General features: G+C 37.5%; 1 protein-coding gene across 2 annotated transcripts in view; it reads left to right on the forward strand.

The window, feature by feature from the left end:
• The window catches only part of VPS13C (vacuolar protein sorting 13 homolog C), a 182,138-nt gene that overhangs the window by 99,554 nt on the left and 69,306 nt on the right, over positions 1 to 13,278 (forward strand). For both annotated transcript variants that reach the window (XM_043471782.1, XM_043471783.1), the window contains exons 44-48: positions 313 to 617; positions 1,768 to 1,915; positions 4,386 to 4,536; positions 8,101 to 8,213; positions 12,289 to 12,458. In XM_043471782.1, coding sequence (XP_043327717.1) covers positions 313 to 617; positions 1,768 to 1,915; positions 4,386 to 4,536; positions 8,101 to 8,213; positions 12,289 to 12,458 — 887 coding nt within the window. The remainder of the gene's footprint in view (positions 1 to 312; positions 618 to 1,767; positions 1,916 to 4,385; positions 4,537 to 8,100; positions 8,214 to 12,288; positions 12,459 to 13,278) is intronic.

Here is a 13,278-nt window from a genome sequence, read left to right on the forward strand (position 1 = left end):
TGAAACAAACAAAAACATGTAAAGCATTTAGCAAGTCCTCAATAAACATTGTTATTTTCACACACACACAAAAGAATTGCTACCAAAATTTGTCAATAAACAAATAACTCTGAAATACATAAAGTGAAGGGACTCTTGTTCATGTTAATTATCTCAGAGTGTATCTTTCTAAACTTTATTTCATGTACACGGTCATAAATAACATCTCTTTTACATCACCTCTTTTATTTAGCTTCTCTTTTTTAAAGTTTTTCCTTTAAAAAATAAATCCCTGTTTTGAGGGGAACTCTAAATACCAGTATTTTCCCACAGAACTTCCTCAACAATTTTCAAACTGCCAAAGAAGCTTTGAGCTCAGCTACGGCCCAGGCTGCAGAAAGAGCTGCTTCCAGCATGAAAGACTTGGCCGAAAAGAGTTTCCGCCTTTTAATGGATATCAACTTGAAAGCACCAGTTATTATCATTCCTCAGTCTTCAGTATCACCTAATGCTATTATAGCAGATCTGGGTTTAATAACAGTTGAAAACCGATTTAATGTAGTTTCTAGGGGACATCATTCTCTACCCCCTGTCATTGATAAAATGGACATCCAACTCACTCAGCTAAAGCTGTCCAGGTATAAATATATAATCCAATTGCATTTTGTTGTTTAGTCGCTAAGTTTTGTCTGACTCTTTTTCCATCTCATGGCTATAGCCCACCAGGCTCCTGTCTCCATGGGATTTCCCAGGCAAGAATACTGGAGTGGGTTGCCATTTCTTTCTCCAGGGAATCTTCCCTACCCAGGAGATACCTGCATCTCCTGCATTTTAGGTGGATTCTTTACCACTGAGCCACCAGTGAAGCCCCAACTGCGTATTACTTACTAGAAATAGAATTTTCATAGAATCATTGTCAGGGTAAAACACTCTAGTGGTTCATGGTTCATAGTCCTTATTTCTTCTAATCATTAAACTTTGACCATTGGTTTTTGGTTAGTGGTTGATAGTGATGGACCTCATAAAATCTATACTTTGTCTTACTAAATTTGTGATGTGTTTTTTTACTCTATAAAAATTTCCTATTATAAGATTATGGTTAATACTTAATTTAGATATTTATTTATTTGCTTTGCACATAGCTGTATATAGACAAAGTCTTCTTAAAAATATAATAAAATTTAAGATTTATTTCTCATTTCCAAAGCATGTCACATTTAGGACTTCTCAGTAAGATATCTAATGGATTATCAAATCAAAATGGGAATGTGTTGGCTCTGTTGGATGACAAGAGTGAATTATTTGGTGGTTCAAATATTTGTTGGCTGGCAGGCTAGAAATGACTATTACAATATGCTTGTTTAACTTCTAGGTTTGGTGAGCTTTTCCCTTTGAGTTTGGAGACATACTAATAGCATAAACCTCAGGGCTTAGTACAGCATCACTTTCTTTGTCCTTCGGAGAAGTGTTAGGAGGATGTAACATTTGTTTGTATGACATTGGTTAGTAGCTATTATTAGTCTTTGGGAAAGATAGTGAATAGAGCAGTAGTCATACTCATGCAGTTTGTTTCTTTGAAATCAGCATTGCATGGGCTTTGTGTTATGTAGCTCTGCTTTATAAACTTACTCTGATTGATTTGTGGAAAGAAGCATGTTCTAAAAGAATTCTGATAGCAACCTTTAGTGTTTGGAAAATTGCTGTGTGGAAACTGGTATACATGATGATAGTCTTCATTTTAAAATGTAGATTTTAGAAATATAAAATAAATTCTTAATTATCTTTCAGGACAATTTTGCAGGCTGACTTACCACAGCATGACATTGAAATTTTAAAACCAGTCAACATGCTTTTATACATACAGCGGAATTTAGCAGCATCATGGTATGTGGAAATTCCAGGAATGGAGGTAAAAGGAAGACTAAAACCTATGCAAGTAAGTATATGTATAAAATAATTGCTCACTAGCTAGACTTTTATCATTGATCACAGCGTAGTTCTAATGTACATCAGAAAGTGATAAAATGTTTGAAAGGGAATGCTTTGTTAACTGAAAATGAAGGTGTTGCAGTTTTTCACACTTTCCTTTATTTCTTATTAGTTGGGATATTTGGTGATGCCAGCAAGAACTCTGAGGTTGAAAGCTAGGAAGTCTACTGAGATTATTATTAGTAATTTTAGAAGATTCTGTTCAAGTTTTAAGACAAATGATAAAAGAAAAGTGATATTTAAGTTTTATTTAAAAATGTTTTTTGACCGTGCTACATGGCATGCGGGATCCTAGTTCCCCAACCAAGGACTGAATCTGTGCCCCCTGCATTGGAAGTATAGAATCTTAAGTACAGAACATCCAGGCAAGTCCCTGTAAAGTGATATTTAGATAGCACATCTAAAGCACCTTAAATAGTATTTTTAATGTATAGAAACACTTTTAATTAGAAAAGCAGACATTTTCAGTAGGTGAATATGTTTAGTTGATAAGCATATAAACAGCAGTATTTTTTAATATTGTAGTTAGCAGGTCGTAGGTAGCCTCACAGGAAGAGATGATACTGGTCAAAGAAGGTCACCAAAGTGTAGGAACCTTAGGATTCTTGTGTGCCTGTGTTTGAAATTGCTGAAGCCAAGCAGTAAGGGATAGGGAAAGAGGGAGTGACTAAACAGAATGTGTGAAAGAGGAGTGAAAATTCAGTAGTGTAGTGGGTTTTGATATCTGTGACTATTTCAGAGTTAGTTCTAAGATAAAACAAGAAGGGTCAAAGGAGCCGAGTTCTACTAGTGAAGATGTTAAAATTGAGGCTTGTAGGAATGAGAGATCCCTGTCCGTAGTATGAGTAAATATATAAAGAAGAGCATGTGTTTATTGAGAGTATTGACTGTTCTATTCCAGGATATAGTACTGTTCTCTTAAATTCTCCCTTGCTCATATTAGATCCCAGAACTAATATTGGATCCTTTTCAAATACTAGGAGGTGGTGAAGTTAGCTGTTTTTCAGGAGGCTGTGATATCTCAGTTGGTAGCACAAGTGGGAATGAATATAAAAAGAAGTTCTGGGGAGTTAAAGTGATGTCTGTTTTCTAAGGACTGGGACTTGGAGCAAATAAGAAATCCCTGGTCATCATCTCATGCTAAAATATTGCCGCACTTTGATTTAGGCTGGGAATCAGGTGTTGCCCTTGGTGATAGGGCACAATTTGAGGAGCACAGGGTACTGCAGTGTTCAGAAGAAAAGATGTGAATGCACCCGTTCGGTTTTGGGTTCAGGTCCTTCAAGAAGGCCTTTGGGACCTCTATATGTGTAGGTTATTACTGTTATTTAGTCGCTGAGTCGTGTCTGACTCTTACAACCCCATGGACTGTAGCCCCCCTGGCTCCTCTGTCCATGGGATTTCCCGGGCCAGAATACTGGAGTGGGTTGCCGTTTCCTTCTCCTGGGATCTTCCTGACCCAGGGATCGAACCTGAATTGCCTGCATTGGCAGGCAAATTCTTTGCCTCTGAGCCACTAGGGAAGCTCCCATATGTGCAGGGGATGCACAAAAGGAGGGAGGATGGAAAGGTTTCATGGGTCTTAGCAGCCAGTAGCATCTTAGTTTATCCTAGCAGCTTCATGTTGCTCTGCAGCCACCGATGAGGAAGATGATGATATTCCCATTTTAAAGATTAAGAAATAAGTTAACGAGGCTAAGAAACTTAGCCAACAGCACACCTTGAGAGTGGTATAGTTGACACATATCTACCTGACTCAAAATCTCTTGCTTTTTTTTTTTTCTTTTTTGTCACATATCCCCTTTTTATAAAGGTTGAAGATTAGTAAGATGCTCATCTTGGCCTGTGTTGTGGCTTTTAACAGTTCTATGTAGATGCATTTGTTACTGTTCTAGGAGGCATTACTTGATAGGTTAAATGATTTAAGTATATGCAGACATGCATGTACGGAGAATGAGACTACTTTGCAGGAGCACGTCTTTTTCCTTCTTGATGGAGACTGGAAACTGAACAGCATTCTATTCAGTTTGAGTTTGGGGGAGACTAAACAAGGTAGAGGAGGATGCTGGTACTGGACGAGAAGAGAGAGAAGCAGAATGGAGATGAGGAGCTAGGGAGAGGGGAGAGGAGCACAGGTCCAGAACAGAATGAGTTACACAGTAACAGTAACGGCAGGAGGAGGGGAGTACCGGATGCAGGGACTTGGATATGAGTGGAGGAAAAGCACGTTTACACACAGGAGTAATGTCTAATACTGTACAAGATAAAATACTTTCATCCTGCTATTTATGGTCCCAACTTACTTGTTTTTTTTTTTTGTTAGATGCACAGTTAATTTGACAGACCATAAGCTAAGACATAGATATTTTGCATCATTTATTACTTCATATTAACAGTAACCTATTGTTGGTTTCTAGGTTGCTCTCAGTAGAGACGACTTAACAGTTTTAATGAAAATTTTGCTAGAGAATCTTGGAGAAGCTTCTTCACAGCCAAGCCCTACGCAGTCTACCCAGGAGGCTGTGAGAGTCAGACAAGACGTTTCCAGCAGACCTGACCACTTCATAGGTATAAATTGATGGAGATTTTTGCTTTGATTGTTCAGAAGAATTAGATGTTAATGCCACATTTATATTTACTGTTTTTTTTTAATTGTCCAGTGTGATATGGTGTGAACTGACCCAATGCTGTATTATTTACTGTGGAAGGTCTGAAGGGGCTGAGACTGCCTTGAAGCTCCCAGGGGAAGGAAGTGGGCTCATTGCTCTAAAGGGAGGGCCCACCTCTTGTTACCTGCATGATGCATGCTTACCCTTTTATTTGTGAAAGTTGAATTTGCCCAATGCAAGAGACATTGAGGTAGTATCACTATGAACAAAGCTAGTGGAGGTGATGGACTTCCATTTGAGCTATTTCAAATCCTAAAAGATGATGCTGTGAAAGTGCTGCACTCAATATGTCAGCAAATTTGGAAAACTCAGCAGGGGCCACAGGACTGAAACAGGTCAGTTTTCATTTCAGTCCTAAAAAAGGCAATGCCAAAGAATGTGCAAAGGACCGCACAATTGCACTCATCTCACACACTAGTAAAGTAATGCTCAAAATTCTCCAAGCCAGGCTTCAACAATACATGAACTGTGAACTCCCAGATGTTCAAGCTGGTTTTAGAAAAGGCAAAGGAACCAGAGATCAAATTGCCAACATTAGCTGAATCATCAAAAAAGCAAGAGAGTTCCAGAAAAACATCTATTTCTGCTTTATTGACTATGCCAAAGCCTTTGACTGTGTGGATCACAGTAAACTGGAAAATTCTGAAAGAGTTGGGAATACCAGACCACCTGATCTGCCTCTTGAGAAACCTGTATGCAGGTCAGAAGGCAACAGTTAGCACTGGACATGGAACAACAGACTGGTTCCAGATAGGCAAAGGAGTACATCAAGGCTGTATATTGTCACCCTGCTTATTTAACTTATATGCAGAGTACATGATGAGAAACGCTGGGCTGGAGGAAGCACAAGCTGAAATCAAGATTGCTGGGAGATATATCAATAACCCCAGATATGCAGATGACACCACCCTTATGGCAGAAAGTGAAGAGGAACTAAAGAGCCTCTTGATGAAAGTGAAAGAGGAGAGTGAAAAAGTTGGCTTAAAGCTCAACATTCAGAAAACTAAGATCATGGCATCTGGTCCCATCACTTCATAGCAAATTGATGGGGGAACAGTGGAAATAGTGGCTGACTTTATTTTTTGGACTCCAAAACCACTGCAGATGGTGATTGCAGCCATGGAATTAAAAGACACTTACTCCTTGGGAGGAAGGTTATGACCAACCTAGACAGCATATTAAAAAGCAGAGACATTACTTTGTCAACAAAGATCCGTCTAGTCAAGGCTGTGGTTTTTCCGGTGGTCATGTATGGATGTGGGAGTTGGATTGTAGAGAAAGATGAGTGTCGGAGAATTGATGCTTTTGAACCATGGTGTTGGAGAAGACTCTTGAGAGTCCCTTGGACTGCAAGGAGATCCAACCAGTCCATCCTAAAGGAGATGAGTCCTGGATGTTCATTGGAAGGACTGATGTTGACGCTGAAACTCCAATATTTTGGCCACCTGATGCGAAGAGCTGACTCATTGGAAAAGACCCTGATGCTGGGAAAGATTGAGGGCAGGAGGAGAAGCGGACAACAGAGGATGAGATGGTTGGATGGCATCACCGACTCAGTGGAGATGAGTTTGGGTAAACTCCGGGAGTTGGTGATGGACAGGGAGGCCTGGTGTGCTATGGTTCATGAGGTCGCAAAGAGTCGGACACGACTCAGCAACTGCGGTGAACTGCACTGAACTGAGGTAGTACACTTTGAGAGAAAAAGCAAAGTGGGGATGCAGCATAGTAAGATCCCAAAATAAAAAAGAGAAAAAAGGAACTGGTGTCATACTCAGATGACTGGTCCGTGAAATAGGAAGGTATTCTTGTTCAGTAACAGCTTTGCTTATCTGTCTTCACTGGGGAGTGATATAGTCAGATACATATTGGAATTTTCCAGATTATTAAAACTGTTATCTTTCAAAGGCACTGAACCTTTTAAATTCAGCCATTTTTAAAAGACAATTTTTCTAACATATAAGGTTCCTTTTTGCTTTCTTGGCCAAGTTTATTGAATAATTTTATAATTTCCCTGTTCTTCATCATTTAAAATTGTTACGTGAATATCATGTTTTATTTTAGACTGTGAATAAGTTAGTATCTTCATGGCTAAAGTGAGATGGAGTGTTCCTTGTCCATTTAAAAATGACCCCAGACTGCTGTGCTTTTATCCTGCTTAAGTCATAGACTGTTAGTTACGGCAGCGATTAAGCTGCCAGTAAATAATACTAAGCCAGCAGTGCTTCTCCTATAGTTAGGGCTGGTGTATTTTGAAGTCATAAAACAAATGCCTAGAGCAGTGTGCAAAATAAGGTTTTTGGTTCAGGATAGTTATGAGCACTATATGAGTTTCGTGAGGCCTCCCTACATCTCTCCCCAGGCTGAGTTCATGCCGCCGTGCAGACAAATGTTGATAAGTATGCCGTTGCCGTAGTTAGACAGGAACTGTGTACTGTACGGATGAAGAAACTGTAGCAGGCAAGCTTCATGTGGTTAACAATCTCACTATGTTCAGCTGTGGTCAGTTTGTGTCCCTGGTTCAAGCTGTATAGTTAATGTGGCACTTGGGAAAACAAAAAAAGTTCTGATGGAAAAACTACAGAGATAATGAAGATGGGAATGTAACTTATTTTCAGGAAAGGTAAAGGGAAAAACCCTAGAGTTTTCCAACTTGGAAAACTCTGAGAAGCCTTTATGTAGTTAAAGTTACGCTGTGTTTGCTCTTGCAATAACTTGTAAGAATAGGGTTTCCTATAAATGATCAAAGGAATAGAATCCATCTCCAAAAGAGACCGCAGAATCAGTTTGTAAGCGGGATTGAAAGCATTATGTATTCTTCTTTGTCTAAAAAGTTTCTGTCTAAAGATGAGGGATAAGACTGCATTACTTCTTGAAGTCTCTTTCACCTCAAAATTCCAGAGACTCCCTGTCCCACTCTCTGTCCCACATTATATTTGAGGTCTCTTCAACTCTGCTTTTAAGTTATATTCTATTCTATCAAAGGTAATGGAACGGATGACATAGGTAATTAAAGATAGTGAGACATGAACTACACTGGCAGAGGATCTTTTACTGACTAGCTGTCTGTTCTTGGACAAGGTATTTTACTCTTCTCTGCCTCCAATTTCATAATCTCTTTGAGAATGGCCTGTAACCAGTTAAGTGAAATGTTTTGATAATTATAAACTACAATGAAGTAGTCTTGCGTTTGTAGGACTTTTTAAAAAAAGTTGTCTTAATAGTCTTTGCCAGGCCGTCTTTTTATTTTTAATGTAGATAGTCTGTGTCTGTCATTTTGCCCTGTACTAAATATTTATGGATATACTGCCATTTTTGTTCATTGTTTTATCATGATTTAAATAATTCTTGAAAGTATGATATAAATTTAGAATAATAAATTATTATCCTAGCTTTCAAAATATATGTAAAGTCATATACATACTTAAAATCTTACTAATTTTCATATTTTTGTTTGAACCATCAGAACAAGAAGATGTGACAGACTCAAAGCTTGCTTTGGACCAGAGTGTCACTCTCCAGTTTGACTTTCACTTTGAATCTCTTTCTATTGTACTTTATAACAATGATACCAGCCAGGTATGTAGTTAATATCTATATCTGGGAGAAGGTCCTTGGCTCTTGATATTCAATTTTAGAATGTTGTCATTTTTTTGATGTGGTTTTTCCTCTCAAGATTGATGTCTGTTAAATTCTATTTGGCCTATGGAGTATGCACTGGTCTTGCTCTCTGTTTGCACTTTGTTAGTGTTTTTAATCTTTCTAGGCTAAGGAGAGCTTTTTACTTTTTTCCAAGCATTATCAGCGCTAAAATATTTAGATCTAGCTTTAGGAGAAGTATTTTATATGTGGATAATTAGCTATATGTACAGTTTTATTACATAGTTATATATACATGCATATTTAACTATTTAAGGAAAATAATTTAGTGGCTTTGGGACCTTAGAGGGTTATTTTAAAATTTATGATTATCCATGATATATAAATGTTAATTATGTTTCTCTCTTTTTTTTTTTCCATTTATTTTTATTAGTTGGAGGCTAATTACTTTACAATATTGTAGTGGTTTTTGCCATACATTGACATGAATCAGCCATGGATTTACATGTGTTCCCCATCCCGATCCCCTCTCCCTGATTATGTTTCTCTTGAATAAACTTTTTATTTAGTAAGGATACTGATTAGTGAATTGAGGAACCAAAGTCAAGTGCCATTATGATTTGAACCACATAATGTGTCATTGATATTTTTTTAGAAACCTTTTTTATATAGTGTCTTCTAATAGATGTTTTTTATCATATCAGTTAATTAATATCATCATAATACTCATGCATATGATATAATAATACCCATAATAAGCACTTATTGTAAGTATTATATCTATTGTTTATGTCCATGTATATGTTTTGTTATGTTTCATATTGTTTTCTGAGAGTTATACAGTATTCATATATTATTACTGTTGGACCTTGGGCAAGTATCTGTCATTTGTGCAATAGACAGCATTAATTTTTTTTTTCAAATTTTATTGAAGTATAGTTGATTCACAGTGTTGCATTAATTTCTGCTGTATAGCAAAGTGATTCAGTTATATATATATTCATTTTTTATATTCTTTTCCATTATGGTATATCATAAGATATTGAATATAGTTCCCTGTGATATACAGTAGGACCTTGCTGTTTATCCATCCTATGTATAATAGTTTGCATCTACTCATCCCAAACTTCCAATCCTTGGCAGCCACAAGTCTGTTCTCTACCTCTGTGAGTCTGTTTTTGTTTTGTAAATATGTTCATTTGTGTCAACATTTTAAGATTCCACATATAAGTGATATTATATGGTATTTGTCTTTCTGACTTACTTCACTTAGTATGATAATCTCTAGTTCCATCCATGTTCCTGCAAATGACATTATTTCATCCTTTTTATGGCTGAATCACCTTCCATTGTATATACGTACCATATCTTCTTTATCCATTCAATGGTTGTTTCCTTATCTTGGCTACTGTGAATAGTTCTGTATGAACATAGGGGTGCTTGTATCTTTTCAAATGTATTTCTGTCTGGATATATGCCTAGGTGTGTGATTGCTAGATCATATGGCAACTATATTTTTAAATTTCTAAGGAACTTCCATACTATTTTCCATAGTGGGTGTACCAGTTTATATTCCCACCAACAGTGCAGAAGGGTTTCCTTTTCTCCATACCCTCTCCAGCAGTTTGTTATTTGCAGACATTTTAATGATGGCCATTCTGACTGGTGTGAGGTGGCTGCCTTAATTTCTAATGTTTAACATTAATGTTAATAAAAGATCAGAAAATGACATAATGCAAAATGAACAGTTAAATATATTCTTCATTTCAATTAAGATACTATTATTCTACTGGCTGCCCAACCTTAGACTCTTGTTGTTTTCTTTTACTTCCTTCTTTGTTGATGTTCTTTATTCATTTGGACACCAAGTACTGTCAGTTTTTTCTTTGAGTGAACTTCTGTTCTTTCCTAGAAGTTCTCACTGCTGCATTATTTGAGGCTTCTTAGCTCACACATCGGAGAAGGAAATGGCAACCTGCTCCAGTACTCTTGCCTGGAAAATCCCATGGACGGAGGAGCCTGGTAGGCTGCAGTCTATGGGATCGCTAAGAGTCGGACACGACTGAGCAACTTCACTTTCCGTTTCCACTTTCATGCATTGGAGAAGGAAATGGCAACCCACTCCAGTGTTCTTGCTTGGAGAATCCCAGGGACGGGGGAGCCTGGTGGGCTGCCCTCTACGCGGTCGCACAGAGTCGGACAAAACTGAAGCGACTTAGCAGCAGCAGCAGCTCACACAGTATTGCAGTGGCTTCCTTGTTTGTTGCTCTTTGTCCTTTCATTCAGCTTAGACATTGGCACAAGTTCAGGTTCCTCAGTGTCATGTAGCCGTTTACAGATTCCCATTCTACTTAGAAAACACTCAGTTTTACATTATGTGAATTTTAACTTATTAAAAAAGACCATGCAGTGCCTCCAAATTGTCTACGTCAGTAACCATACCAGAAACTCTGTTATATTGTGATTAGTAGATGTGTCATTGGTCATTTCTATTAATAGTTACAAATCACAAGTTTGTGAACTATCTGTATTTTTATAAATTAAAGGCATTGCAACTTTCCAATAATAATTTCATTCTGACCCATTTACATGCCTTGTACTGTTTTGAGTAAGAGAAGATAGGCATTTAGAACCATGGTGCCAAGAATTGCCCACCAGCAGCACCCTTATATCAATACACTGGTCTGTAGTGAGCAATCACCGCTAAACCGAAAATCCTACTTCCCCAGAGATTTTCTCTCTCTGTGTTTTTTTTTTTGTTGTTGTTGTTGTTTTGCTTGGTTGGTTGGGTTTTGTTCTTTTAGTGTCTCAGCACACCTACAGAAATTTGAGCTATGTGTTGTCAGTTCAGTTCAGTCACGTCGGACTCTTTGCGACCCCATGAACCGCAGCATGCCAGGCCTCCCTGTCCATCACCAACTCCCAGAGTCCACCCAAACCCATGTCCATCGAGTCGGTGATGCCATCCAACCGTCTCATCCTCTGTCGTCCCCTTCTCCTCCTGCCCCCAATCTTTCCCAGCATCAGGGTCTTTTCCAATGAGTCAGCTCTTCCCATCAGGTGGTCAAAATATTGGAGTTTCAGCTTCAGCATCAGTCCTTCCAATGAACACCCAGGACTGATCTCCTTTAGGATGGACTGGTTGGATCTCCTTGCAGTCCAAGGGACTCTCAAGAGTCTTCTATGTGTTATGGTGGAATACATATTGAGTTCGTTTTTCCTTAAAGTTTAAATCTTGAGGGTTTGAGACCATGGGTAGGCCTCTACATTCCTTCCCAGACTTCTTTCCCTACTTTTCTTTTATTGAAATATTCAAGCCTGAGATGCCTGCGTGTACATTATGCCCCCAGAGCATCTTGAACGGTTTACTCATGTTCTTTGTCTGTCTAGAATGCCTTCTACCCCTCTTCGCCTGATTCCAATCAATCTCTGAAGTTCGGTTAGTTCTCATGTTCTTCATGAATTTTTCCTAGCCCACAGTTATCTCTTTGACCCTATGAGCTTTTGCTGTTTTTATTCTTTACCTAATCTCTTAATATTCTTTGTGGAATATGGGGAGATGCAAGTATGAATAAATAAGTGACAATATATCATTTTTTAATTGCTTACAAATTATAGCATCTCCTTGTGATGTTCCTTGTAATAAATTTCCGTTTTTTTTTTTCAATTAGAGTATAAGCTTACTAAGATCACGTACCATGCTTTATCCTTTCTCATAAAGCCTTTAGTTCCTATCACAGAGTGTTTTACAGAAGAGCTCATTAAATATTTATAAGTTAGAGTGATTAATTGACAGTTTCCTGATTTACTTTTTGCATTGAACTGTAAATCAGAAAATTTTATGTATTAACCCTTGTTGAATGTCAGCATACACACTTGGGTATTTATTTGCATGTGCATATACAATCACAAACATGCATATTATTCTTTGTTCCAGTTTTAATACTCATACTTTAAAAATTTGCTTTTAATCTCTGAGTTAAGAGATATATTTAAAAGTAATTACATAACACCTGAAGATAATTGATTCTTTTGCTTGAAAAATATACCACAGGAATCCAAACTTGCATTTCATAATGACAGTTTCCGGCTCGGTGAACTCAGGCTCCATCTTATGGCCTCTTCAGGGAAGATGTTTAAGGATGGCTCATTGAATGTCAGTATTAAACTTAAGACCTGCACTCTTGATGATCTCAGAGAAGGAATTGAGAGAGCAACATCAAGGTTTGTCATTTCTCAATTTGCTGTACATGTAAAAGGTTGACATTGTGCTTGGCATTGTTAACTTGATTGCTTGGCTTCAGATGGTCAGAAGGGGTCTTTTGATCATCCTTTTAGGGATTCTGTTCCTTGGGATTATCAACATAGGTCTTTGGTCATATTTCATTTTGAAGTGCATCAAGAAACTGTGCTAATTTCAGATTCAGTTGCTTTTATGTTTGAATTAAAGGGAAGTTTAATAATATTGTCTTAAAAGTGGGAACTAAGAAAATGTAAGAATTTTAATAGTGAATTCCACGTGGTGTGGTTCATTAGTGGTATATTTTTGTAAATTGTTTTCAGTAGGCAGAATCTTTTTTCAAAAAAGCCTTCAATTTATGGATCTTTCTTTTGTATATATGTTTTAAAACAGTTCTGTAAAATTTCTTTAAAAGTTTTAGTAGATCAACTATACTTAAGTTGAAAGAAAAAACCCTGCAGGATTAAAGAAAGTTTTAGCAGAAATGGAATCCCTAATTTTCACATTTATCAGCTCATTTTGAAAGACAGCTTCATGTCACCTTACTACAGAGTGAGAAATATGCAACTTTAGTAGCCTAATTATATTTTTATTCCTTTCACAAATAATGAGATACGTAATGTTTTTGTCCTTGATTATTTTTGGAGAATACTGTTCTGCTGCTTGAGCCCTTTGTCTTTCTAAGAGATGAATAAATGAGGGAAGAGTGCTTTCATGCATCCAACTTTTCTAGTTTGCAAACTTTGTGTCTTGGCATAGCAGTCTAGGCAAGGGTGATAAAGACCATGCTTCTGTTTCATAGCC

This window comes from Cervus canadensis, chromosome 6 (assembly GCF_019320065.1).
Source record: "Cervus canadensis isolate Bull #8, Minnesota chromosome 6, ASM1932006v1, whole genome shotgun sequence".
Classification (NCBI taxonomy): domain Eukaryota; kingdom Metazoa; phylum Chordata; class Mammalia; order Artiodactyla; family Cervidae; genus Cervus; species Cervus canadensis.